The following is a 12,811-nucleotide window of genomic DNA, read 5'->3' as shown; positions in this document are numbered from 1 at the left end:
TAGGTCTCCAAGGATGTCTATCTTTGTGGAAGCAGACTACCATAGCAGTGGAGCACTTTATTTAACGAAACTCCAGACTCCTGCCTTGTTTGTTATGTATGGGCTACAAACGGTTACATTGGAATTCTCTTAATTTTTAATCCATTTATTATCTAGATCAGCGGTTCTCAACCTATGGGTCACAACCCCTTTGGGGTTCGAACAGCCACAGGGTTGTCTGATTCATAACAGCAGCAAAATGACAGTTATGAAGTAGCAATGAAAATGATTTTATGGTTGGGGGGGTTCACCACAACATGAACTGTATGGGTCGCGGCATTAGGAAGGTTGAGAACACTGATCTAGACTATTTCTTTGTTTTTAATCATTTTATTGGGAGCTCATACAACTTAAAAAAAATCATTTCATTGGAGGCTCGTACAACTCATATCACAATCCATACATACATCCCTTGTATCAAGCACATTTGTATATTTATTGCCCTCATCATTCTCAAAACATTTTCTTTCTGCTTAAACCCTTGGTATCAGCTCCTCATTTTTGCCTTCCCTCCCCTCCCTCATGAACCCTTGATAATTTATAAACTATTATTTTGTCATGTATTACACTGTCCAATGTCTCCATTTATCCATTTTTCTGTTGTCCAGTCATGAACCTTTTTTAAAAAATAATTTTCTTGGGGGCTCATACAACTCTTTTAAAAAAATCATTTTCTTAGGGGCTCATACAACCCTTATCATAATCCATACATCCATCCACTGTATCAAGCACATTAGTACATTTTTTGCCATCATCACTCTCAAAACATTTGCTTTCTACTTGAACCCTTGGTATCAGCTTCTTATTTCCCCCCCCTCCTCACGAACTCTTGATAATTTATAAATTATCATTAATTTATCATATCTTATACTGTCCGACATCTCCCTTCACCCACTTTTCTGCTGTCCATTCCCCAGGGAGGAGGTTATATGTAGATCCTTGTAATCAGTTCCGCCTTCCCATCCCATGTTCCTTCCACCCTCCCGGTATTGCCACTCTCAACACTGGTCTTGAAGGGATCATCTGTCCTGGATTCCCTGCATTTCCAGTTCCTATCTGTACCATTATGCATCCTATTGTCTAGCCAGATTTGTAAGGTAGAATTGGGATCATAATAGTGGGGTGGGGGGGGAGGAAGAATTTAGGAACTAGAGGAAAGTGGTATGTTTTATTGGTGCTACATTGCACCCTGACTGGCTCGTGTCCTCCCCATGACTCTTCTGTGAGGGGATGTCCAGTTGCCTACAGATGGGTCTTGGGTCCCCAATCTGTACTCCCCTCATTCATAATGATTTGATGTTTGTTCTTTGATACCTGATACCTGATCCCTTTGACACCTCGTGATCACACAGGCTGGTGTGCTTCTTCCATGTGGGTTTTGTTGCTTCTGAGCTAGATGGCCACTTGTTTACCTTCAAGCCTTTAAGACCCCAGATGCTATATCTTTTTTCCCCCTCCCAAAGACACTATATCTTTTGATAGCTAGGCACCCTCAGCTTTCGTCACATTTACTTATGCACCGCTTTGTCTTCAGCGATCGTATTGGGAAGGTGAGCATCATGGAATGTCAGTTTAATAAAACAAAGTGTTTTTGCATTGAGGGAATGGTTGAGTGATGGCACAATAGATCTAGACTATTTCTGTAGAGAAAGAAAATCTTACTGCATGAAAAAAAAACTCGATTAGTTCCCTTTTCCTTTGTTAATTTTAAATATAAATGAATTAGTTCCCTAGTGTCCGCTCAAAGGTGATACAGACTTTTTCAAACTTAAGTTATACATTTGCTGTGTTCTCCTCTCCTGGCTCTTCTCTCTTTCCTGCTACAGCCTCAGCAGATCCACTTCTTCTTTTTTGTTGTTTTCTTTTCTTTATTTCTTTTTTTACTGTTTTCACTTTTGTCTACTCTGTGCATTTTAGTTGTGTGTGTGTGTGAGTGGGTGTCAGTTTGCTTGACATTGTTGCTCCAGTCTGTGTCTTCCTCTTTCTCTCTTTTTCCTCTCCTTTCACTCTCTTTCTTGTCACAAGCCATTAGCGGCCTCCAGGCTACTCCCCTCTGCCCAGGGCAACTCTGAAGGCCCAACTGGGGGAACTCCCACCCACATTTATTGGCTTGTCAAGCAGCCAGGGAATTCACACTGGTCCTCTTCCACACACCAAGCAGCAGGGGGTTCTCCCCTGCAAACAGTGGGGCATCCCCAGCCTAAATCCCAAGGCCCTACAAGTGACTGGGCGGAAACGCCTGACCACCACTGGTGAGGCTCCATGCTACTGTAGAAACATCCACCCAACCTCCACGGCCAGCTCTCTGTCGACAGTGATTCCCCTGCCAGCTCCAGAGCTCTACACCAAGGAGGGTACACCCGCATGCCCTCCTCAGTCCTCCAGTTGCAGTGGAAAACACCACAGGCCAGCCGAGGTGCCACAAGAACTGTGAAGCCTACTTAGAGATCAGCCAGGGAAGCGATGTCCTTGTGGGCCCACAACAACCTGACCAGGGTCACATGAGAGGAATATCCAACACACATTCCAAGTAACGGAACACTGGATGGCTAGAATAAGAATGAAACCACAGGAAGATATAGCGATAGCCTGATCCCTTAGTACAGCTACCGTAGGATAGTTCATAGAAAGACTCATACAAATCCCCCAAGAGAGAGCCCAGGGATCTTCGACTCAGGAGGATGGCTCCAGGCTCCTCTAAAGCAACACGTGAACAGCAACCGGTTCTAACAGCTTCAAAGAAAAAGCAGGAGGAACAGAAGACAATGCCGAAGAAGTCAGGAACCTAATGATGGGCATAGAAGAAACAGATATTGACCTGCCACAAAAAGAAATTTCAAAATGCTGCTTGAAGTCATAAAGGATATGAGGGAAGCAATGCAGAAAAAGGTGAAATGATAGAGGAAATAAAGGCAAGTGCACACAAGAGTTAAGGGATGAAATAAATTTATTTGTGTGTTTTGATCTATATTTTGTTGTTCTTATTGGTACTTAATAATCTATATATTTGTGAGTGCTTTTAACTGTGCTGTTTTTCGTGTCTCCTCTTGATTTGCAGAGAAATCATTCTATCCTGTCGTTCTTCCCTCCCCCCTTTTTCAAATATCTGGGAACACAAATGGGTTATTGCATGCAAAAATTAGGAAAGAAGATGTAACAGCCTTATTTCTAATAGTTGCGAATAAAGATCAAAGTTACACTTTGATTTCGACTTCAGCTGTATGGGCAGCATATCCAGAAAAACCTTGGAATTTTGTGGGTAAAACCTTCGAAGCCAAACTTTTTGTCGGAACCTCTAAAGCAGGCTTGTTTGTAATAGTTGTTAGGTTAGAAGTACTGTACACCAGAGAAAAGAACTTACAATTTTTAAAGTTTCTTGCTAAAAAAGTAATCATTATTTATAGAAAAGCTTATACGTTCCTATGTAAGAACAACATAGGAAGAAACTCTGTGACATATATTGGATTTTTTATGTGATATTAATTTTATATGGCTTTGCTGTTTGACTTGAGGCATGTGTACATAACCTTCTGATCATTCATTTAGCTTATAATATGGCAATTCCCTAACAATTATTATTGTCCCAAAGTATAATGTTTCACTGTTCAACATGAAATATGTTCACAAAGGGAGTTAACAATTGTGGAGTTTCATGAATTTAACACAGGGTTTATACAGAGTAAATGTCAAACATGGTTTATTTCCTATTAGCTTTATTGTAATTTCTTTATTTTGCTTGGTTATAAAAATAATGCTGTGAGAATTTAACCAAATAGGGATGACTCATAATTCTGCATGAGAGTTATACATTAACTTACATCTTTCTAGCTTTTTTATAAGTAGTATTCATAACTGGAAACTTAAGGATTAAAGGATGTTTACACTTATTCCAAAAAAATTAAGGGTTGTTATTTCTAGCAAAATATCAGATGATTATTTAGAAACCTAAAGTATTCACTTTTTGGAAATTGAAATTTTGGCAAAAGCATATTGTGCATATTTACACATAATAGATGCAAATGTATGTATGTGTGTGTGAAGAAAGTGAAAAGGATGGAAGAAGGAAAAGAGGTGAGGAAAAATTTGTGTATAGAAAACTTGCTAAAAGCAAGACATTAATGTGGTTTAACAATTGTAGAAATTGTTATGCAGAAATATGTTGCTCAGCCTTCAAAAAAAGCTCACTGCTGTCTGGTTGATTCGGAATCATAGCAACCCTAAAGGACTGCTTACAACTGCCCTGTGGGGTTCGGAAGTTAGAGCTCATCCCAGGAATCGAGAGCCACGCGTTCTCCCTTGGAGCAGCTGTGGGTTCAAACCGCTGGCTCTGCAGACAGCTGCTCCTTGCACAAGCAAAGAAAGCTCCATCAGATACTTGTTAGCTAAACAGAATCATGTATTAAATTAATTGTAATGTGGGTTTCACGACAGAAGTCCTTGGCCATTTAAGAACTTTTAGACAGCTTTCCAAAGAGGTGGTTTCATTGAACCATCTTAAGTCACATTTTCTAAAAAAATCAGATGCATGGGTACACTGCCACTTTTCTTCCACGCCTGTTCAGCCTGCTTGTCGAGCCAAGCATTCACTCCTGTCGGATGGTGTATCTAAAGCAGTGTTTGCCTCTGGCCCGTTGGCACTTTGAACACCCAGTCGCTCCACAGGAGACAGACTTGGTGAGCTGCCTTCTAAATACTGTTACTGTGCTGATTCTGACTCCTAGCTGTGTCTGTCGGACAGTCAAAACTCTCCCAGGGGGTTCCCAGTCTATAACCTTTAGGGAGGCAGATTGCCAGACCTTTAGAACAGAACGTCTTGTGTAGTCATGCTGCCGACTTCTGCCTACCAGCTGAATGCCTGGCCATGGTGCCGCAAGGCCTCCTTCCAGAAAAATTACAGCCAAGAAACTCTGGGGAGCGGCTCTCTGTTCCATGGGTTCCCGTGATGCAAAATCACCTCACAGACACCTGGTAACAGTGACCACTACTAAGAAAAAAAGGAACGATCGTCATCTGTTATTTGAATTTATAGATTAAATTTAGCTACAGATTAAATTCCTTTTGTTTCTGCTTTGGCAGGTAATTTCTTCTTTTCACTGGTAGAAATGGTAATGGAATTCGAGTCACTATTGCGGTCTAAATGGTTCAAATTCATCTTGGGGTTAAAACACATTTTTCTTTTCAGGGCCACAAAGTATTCATCCCTGAAAGCTGTGTAAATTAATGTGTATGAAATAAAAAAGAAGTGGGGAAGGTAACTTTTACCCTAGCATCCATGTCTTTTCCTATGTGTCAGCTGTATGGGTTGACAGAGAAAACCTGGTTGTTCATTGCCTGGAAGACTAACACCAATGGAATACAGTCTATTAATGAATTAATTACTTTCAAAAATAATATTAGCAAATATACAAGTGTCTTTTTTAGTAGCTTGACAATGGCAAATGAGACAAACTGTTGGAAAGTCCAAGGTGGAAAATCTGAATTACTGTTATGTAAAACCTCCCTATAAAAGGATTTCCCTTTTATTTTTCTTTTTTTCCTTTTGAAATGAGATCGTCCTGTATTTCTTTAGCTTTTGTCAGGTCTAATTACTAAAATTACTAGATTGCTCATAAAAATCATTCCATCCATCACTGAACTTTGCTCCAACATTACCTCATAAGTGATACACAAGGGTGTTTTAATGCCAGTAAGACAAGAAGGGTGTTTATTTTTCCTTCCCTCAAGAGTTCTTGGTTTCTTTGGATTTTCAGGGTGTGGCGAGCATCTTGTCCGCACTATACTGGCTCGAGAATGTTCACATGCCTTGCAATCTGAGGACGCTCACCAAGCACTGTTGGAGACTATGCAAAACAAGTTTATTGGTAAGTATCACATCAAGAAAATGACATATTTCCAAATTTAGGTCATTTTACTGACTTGTCAACTCCATGACGCAGGTGCCACATTGACATCTTTGTGCCAGACCAATGATCAAATTTTCTTCCCCAGGATCTCCTGGTGTCCAATCATACCACTCGCCTTAACCCCAAATTCAGGGCCTAGCTACTTACGAATTCCTCTGGATCTACTGATATTAGACAAATTTAGACTTTACCTGTGTAAAACACTTTCTGTTCCAAAGCTTTCTCTATCTTGAATTTATAAAAATATCCTAAAAGTGCAAATGATGGAAACTTATATCAGCTGCTTAAGTGCATATCTCAGAGGATGAAAGGAGGGTAAAACCCAATTACTCTCTGCAAATTGTTAGCATTATTATGGAGGCCTTCAATAAAATATCATAGCCTTCTAGGAATGATACAATTTCTAAAACACAGAGAGAAATGAAAATATAGATTATGGGTAGAAAAAATATTTATTTGAAGGAAGAACAGAGTGAATAACTGTAGCAAAAATATTTTGAGTGGAAGGGATTTTGTACAGGTACTGTGTTAGCAGTTATTTGAACTGAGGGTTTGAAGACAAGCATAATGGCATCAACTACATATATGTTAAAAAGAACTGCCTGATGGTGAAATGTGACCTGAATTATGATCAAGACTTAGAGGTCTGTTTAGTGATTTTCAGTAAAATGTTGGTTAAGTTTCTGTTACTACATGACTCAAGTATATTAGAATCAGACATAGGTCTTATTGTTCTTTTGCCTCTACGATTATCTCATTGAACTCTCTTTTTAAGGGTAACAAAATTCTTGGCCTGCATAGCATATATAATTTATTTGCGAGTCAGTCAGAACGCATTGCTACAAAAGTCATAGAAACTTTGAACAAAAATATTAACTGTGCAGCTATTGTTTCTCAGCATATCCTCCATCTAGGTCTATAAGCTTCGGAAGATTGTGTATCTATCTCTCGCTCTAACCATTCCCCCCGAAATTCTGTTTGATCCAAATGGCAGTTTTGGCATTTTTCTCTCACGAGACTCACTTGGGTTTCTTTGAAATGGTCTTTGAGTTGTGAAAAAGAAAAAGAAGTTTAAAGGGGCAAGATCAGGATTAGAGGGTGGATGAGTGAGATTTCCCAAGGAAATCCTACTGAAGAAGCCCTTACTGCCTTTAAGGAACATCCGTTGTAGAAGGGTGCAATGACTTTGCCGAAGTCGCCTGGGTAGCCAGTGGGTTATCTCTCTGCAAGACACCGTTGCCTTTACTGCTTTTCTCTTTTTTCCCCAATAGAACTAGTCTAAGCTGCAGAAAACAATGGCTTTGTTAGGTTTCTGGATTGGGTTTTACCTCGATCCTTGCTTCACACCGCTGAAAGAATTCACGGGGCAGAAGCGCTGTTGGAATCCAAGTGAGTTGGTATGGAAGAAAGGGAATGTTCCAGGTGTTCCCATCTTGAAAAGGCACATGCTATTTCTGGAAGGCATGAGTGCGGAAAAACCACGTGGAAAGAATACAGGAGCGGGGAGCAGGAAACCCACACATTCAGAACTGGGGAATCCCCAGAGGCCTTGAAGCCAAAGCCCGCGGGCCCCAGTGGACTCAGAGTGGAGCCCGAGGGGGCACACACGGCAAGTGGGAGAGATCCCCACCCTCCGTCTGCAGCTGAACAGGAGCAGAGTAAAAGAGGCCCTAATAGGTCTGGCGTGGGACAGGCAGGTGTGTGTGCGCTGGTAAGCGGGAGGATACCCAGCTGCCTCGCTTCACCTGCTCAGGGCCCTATCCTGCCCAACGCTGCTGGCTCTATTTCCTCCCACCCCATCGTCGGGTGGGCTGCATGGTTGAGGGTATTGACCAATCCTACTGGCTGAGTTAAGCCCACCTGTGTGATTTTAGGTGGAAGCTAAGTTTTAGGTTTCACCTGAGCTAGGGGATCCTGATCTGTGCGTGCTCAGTTTGGGTTTTCCCATAGGTATCCAATTAGTGTGCCTGATCTCTTTCCACCCCCTGCATTGCGGCCCTTTGCGGGCATTGGCGGGACAAGCCCCTTTCTCCCTAATCTAGACACCTAAAAGTTTGAGAGTCAAGATACTTATTGCCGTACTTACCTAGTGCTGTTCCAACTAAGGGGCTGCAGGCTTCAGTTTCCTCCTCCGGGATGAGAGACAGGAAAACGGTTCCAACGGAGCAAGTGAGTTTATTTAGGGGTTGTGTTCAACGTGATTGTGCAGATGGGTATCACAGCTGGTCTGAGAGTCCCTGCTGAATGGAAATTCAGATTTTCATATGCTATTGGATGGCTTTTTGTAGAATAGTCTCCCTTTTATAGATGGCAGGAGTACAGCCAAAGTTCATACTTTCTGCCACTCCAAAGGTCGATTCAGTCATTTGTGGGAGAGGGAGTAGGGGTCGTTTGAGTGTGTGTGTGTGCACGTGTGTGTGCTGGAAATTCCTTCCTTTTTGAAAACTAGATAAAGGTAGTTATGTCTTTTCTTATTATTACTTCGCTCTGTGCTGGGAATTCATTCCATTGTCCCTACTTCCTCCCTTGCCCAAATATGTCTAGCCTCTCTAGCATAACTTTTGCCTGTTCCTGGTATACTATTTTGAGTTGCTTTTTTGAAATGACATTTAAATTTTATTTATGATAAAATTATTTTTGTTACTGCTTTACTGATTAGTTTGGTAAAGGTCTAGAGGTTTGTTGTGTGTGTTTTTTAAGCCCCAATGTGAATATATTTTACTATCTCCTAAACTGGACAATAACAAGGACATATCTCTCACACGGAGGAGACCGTCGGCAGGAGGCCATAGTGTCTCCCAGTGTATTCATGGCCATGTGGCTAATAACAGAACATGGAAATCAAAGGAAATTGGCACAGTCTCATGATTGGTGGCAAGTCAATTTATCACTGGGGCCTGCAAGACTCTGCAGAATCGGGAAAAGGACCACGATTGTCACTGTCGCAGATTAGAAAAGTTTACAGGATTGGTTCTGTGGATCTCTGATCATTTTGGTGGGAGTATGTCTCATGACCAAGAAGCCCTGGCACCTCAGTTTTCATTAAGGTCTTGCTCAAGCATGTACCAAGGCCAACGCCCCAATTCCTGGACTGACCAGGGGAGTCAGAATCTACTTTCTAGCATCCTTTGTATGAGGGCAAAACTTTATACATTGCCAATTAAAGATCAGAAAGAACTGAAATGGAAGGTGGACTTATGTCAAGACTGAAAGTGGAGTTAAAGCTCTCAATGTACACCTTGCCCTTCAGCAGTCAAGTGCTTAGAACTTAGATTTAATATATCACTCTGTTCACAATCATTCAAAAACCATTTCAGCTGCTAGAAATTATGCTGGATTCAGAAGAGGACATGGAACCAGGGGTCTCATTGCTAATGGCAGATGGATCTTGGATAAAAGCAGAGAAAACCAGAAAGACTTTTACCTGTGCCTTATAAACTATGCAAGGCATCTGACTCTGGAACCTCAAGATATTATGACTAACATTTCAAAGCATTGGACTTGCAGAACACTTCATCACACTCATGTACATAGATCAAAAGCAGGCATGCATACAAATCCAGGGTTTTCAGTATGGTTTAAAATCAGAAAACATGTATGTCACATTTATTTCATTTCACTAAACTTACTGGGCCTGTATGCTGAGCATATAATCCAAGAAGTAGGACTGGATGAAGAAGAATGTGACATTGGATAGATCTGCTGCACAAGACCTCTTTAAAATTTTAATAAGCAAAGATATCACATTGCCTAAGCTGTAGTATTTTCAGTCACCCCATATGTATGTGGAAACTGGATAATTAATACGAAAGATCAAAGGAGAATTGATACTTTTGAATTGTGAAGTTAGTGAAGAATATTGAGTACATTTGATGGACTTACAGAAGAACAAACAAATCTGTCTGGGAAGAAATACAAGTAGAATGTTACCTATAAGCAAAGATGTTCAGACTTCATCTCATCTATTTTGGACTAGACAGTGTTTTGTTCTGTTGTTCATACAGTCACTGTGAGTTGGAACCAACTCAACTGACCCAACCACAGCAGTATGCATTTTTGGAAAATGAAAAATTCCTAAAAGGCATAGCAAAGCCATATGTGTAGAATTTTAGAATAATTCTAAATCATTTTCTTTCTTTGAATAGTGGTATCATGGGCATCTGTGGATCTTTTCCCAGAGGAGTGGAATTTTTTATTTCTATTTTGATGGTTATTATTTATATAATTTCTTCTTATATATTTTCCTAAGGTTGTAACACATTTATTCTGTTCAGTTTTTAAAGGAACTTTGAATTAGCTTAAATGTAAAGATTTTAAAGTCTCATTTTTATAAGTGGGACTTTAATGCGATAAAGCCAAATAGAATCAATTAAAAGACATTTTTAAGATTGTAATTTTTTTCTACTTGCATTATTACCATTCAAATATCAGAGCTGTTGTTTGACTTAGTATCAAAAAGCAAAAAATCAGTAACACAAGTGCTGTTAGTTGACTCTTGCTCACAGTGACCCTACAGGACAGAATAGAACTGGCCCTTTGCATTTCCCAGGCTCTCGACTTGAGAGACTTCTTTCTCTCAAGGAGCAGTTGGGGGTTTCCAACTGCTAACCTCATGGGCAGCACCCCACTTGTAACCCATTACGATACTCAGGGTCCTTTGACTTAGTACAGGGAGCATAAAAGAGAATAACCTATTAGTGCATTCAAATGTTCTTGTGGTATACAAAACATACAAAATGGGTACTATAAAACTTGTTCCTTAATAATACTTCATGCTAACTAGCTGCCTACAAGACTCAATGCTAAGTTAAATAGGGGAAAGAGAGAAAGAGATTTCCTATTTTATTGTGCTTTTTAAATGATTACAAACATAAACCAAACATATAAAAGCACTTGCAGTGATTCAGATGTGAATTTTCTTCTTCATGTCTATTTTTGAAAGTGTTAGGTTTCATGAATTATCCTTTTGCATGTAAACTGTGGCTGCGTGTGTGGTTTGTGAACTTCAGGGTGGCATTGTAGCTTCCTGCCCAGTTTTCCATATAATGTCTCAGTTCATATTTTTGTTTCTGCTTTTCAATTTAATTAGTGATAAAATTGTATCTGAAAATATCCATTTTCCTTCTAGTCTCTTCTTTGAATTCCTCAACTAAGTAACAGTTACTAGTAACCTGTAATCTGTGATTATAGTTGAATTTTTACAAAATATATTTAATATTATGATGAAAATTCATATGTTTTTGCCATGTATTCTTTTACTTTTTTCATTTGGGGGGTGTTTTTACATTATTGTGGTATTAGAAATTTTAGAGATTATTTAGAGATTTTCATTGATTGGTTAGTATTAGCTTGCACAGGAACAATAAAAATACAGTGCCATTTATAGAGGTCTAAAGACAGGAATGTACATATATAAATATATTTATTATATAATGGTAGGGAAATAGATCTATGTATATACATTTATATGTGAAGTGTTAAGGTAGCAGACGGACATTGGGCCTCCACTCAAGTATTCCCTCAATGCAAGAACTTTGTTCTAATGACCTGGCATTCCGTGATTCTCAGCTTCCTGACACAATCACTGAAGACAAAATGGGTGCATAAGCAAATGTGGTGAAGAAAGCTGATTGGTTCCCGGCTATCAAATGACATCAAGTCTGAGGTCTTAAAGGCTTGAAGATAAACAAGCCTTTACACAAGCCTGAGAAACAACAAAGTCCACATGGAAGAAGCACACAAGCCTGTGTGATCATGAGGTGTCAATGGAATTAGGTATTAGGCATCAAAAACCCAGAACAAAAAATCATAGCAATGTGAATGAGAGGGAGTGCAGAGTGGAGACCCAAAGCCCATCTTTAAACAATTGGAGATCCCCTTACAGAAGGGTCACAAGGAAGAGATAGATGAACCAGTCAGGGTGCAGTATAGCACCGATGAAACATACAACTTTCCTCTAGTTCTTTAATGCTTCCTCCCCCCACTATCATGACATCAATTTTGCCTTACAAACCTGGCTAAACCAGAGCATGTACATGGCTACAGATAAGAGCTGCAAACACAGGGAATCCAGGACAGATAAACCCCTCAGGACCAATAATGACAGTAGCAATACCAGGAGGGTAAAGGGAAAGTGAAGGGAGAAAGGGGGGTGGAACCAATCACAATGATATACTCCTCTCCCATGTGGACAGACAACAGAAAAGTGGTTAAAGGGAGACATCGGCCATGTAAGACATACAAAATAATAATTATTTATAAATTATCAAGGGTTCATGAGGGAGGAAGAGAGGAAGGGGAAAGAAATGAGGAGCTGATACCAAGGGCCCAAGTAGAAAGAATATGTTTTGAGAATGATGATGGCAACAAATGTGCAAATATGCTTGACACAATGGATGTATGTATGGATTGTGATAAGAGGTGTATGAGGCCCCAATAAAATGATTTACAACATCAGCATTTACAACACTTTATCCTCTTCTTTGAGATCATCAACTAAGCTTCATTAATTTCTTTACAATTCAGAAAACTTTACAGATAAATTATTCTCTCCTCGAATGCAGTTTTTTTTAAGGGGGTATTTACTGGAGTTGTCTCCATGTTTTGTGGGCATATTTCTTTTTTGCACTAAAGTATATTCACTACAGCCAGGAGACTGAGGGATTTCTAAGGAAAACAAATTTTTCGGTTAAAAAACTAAAGGCGTTTCTACTTCAATATAACAGTGTGGTATTTTGCGTGTTTTCCTCAAATGTCCGAGACCTTAGGGGTAAAAACTATTTGCACTAGACCGTGAGCCCAATGATTGCCAATTTTAACCTGCAGTGATGCAGGCGAAGAGAGGCCTAACATCGTGCTTCTGTAAAGAT

At 39.9% G+C, this 12,811-nt stretch overlaps 1 protein-coding gene across 1 annotated transcript in view; it reads left to right on the top strand.

The window, feature by feature from the left end:
- The window catches only part of TASP1 (taspase 1), a 312,710-nt gene that overhangs the window by 207,539 nt on the left and 92,360 nt on the right, over nucleotides 1–12,811 (top strand). Inside the window, exon 11 of the mRNA XM_075564008.1 lies at nucleotides 5,790–5,900. Within this exon, the coding sequence (XP_075420123.1) occupies nucleotides 5,790–5,900 (111 nt within the window). The remainder of the gene's footprint in view (nucleotides 1–5,789; nucleotides 5,901–12,811) is intronic.

The sequence above is a fragment of the Tenrec ecaudatus genome, chromosome 12, assembly GCF_050624435.1.
Source record: "Tenrec ecaudatus isolate mTenEca1 chromosome 12, mTenEca1.hap1, whole genome shotgun sequence".
In the NCBI taxonomy this organism is placed as follows: domain Eukaryota; kingdom Metazoa; phylum Chordata; class Mammalia; order Afrosoricida; family Tenrecidae; genus Tenrec; species Tenrec ecaudatus.
This window is presented reverse-complemented; position numbering and strand designations above follow the sequence as displayed.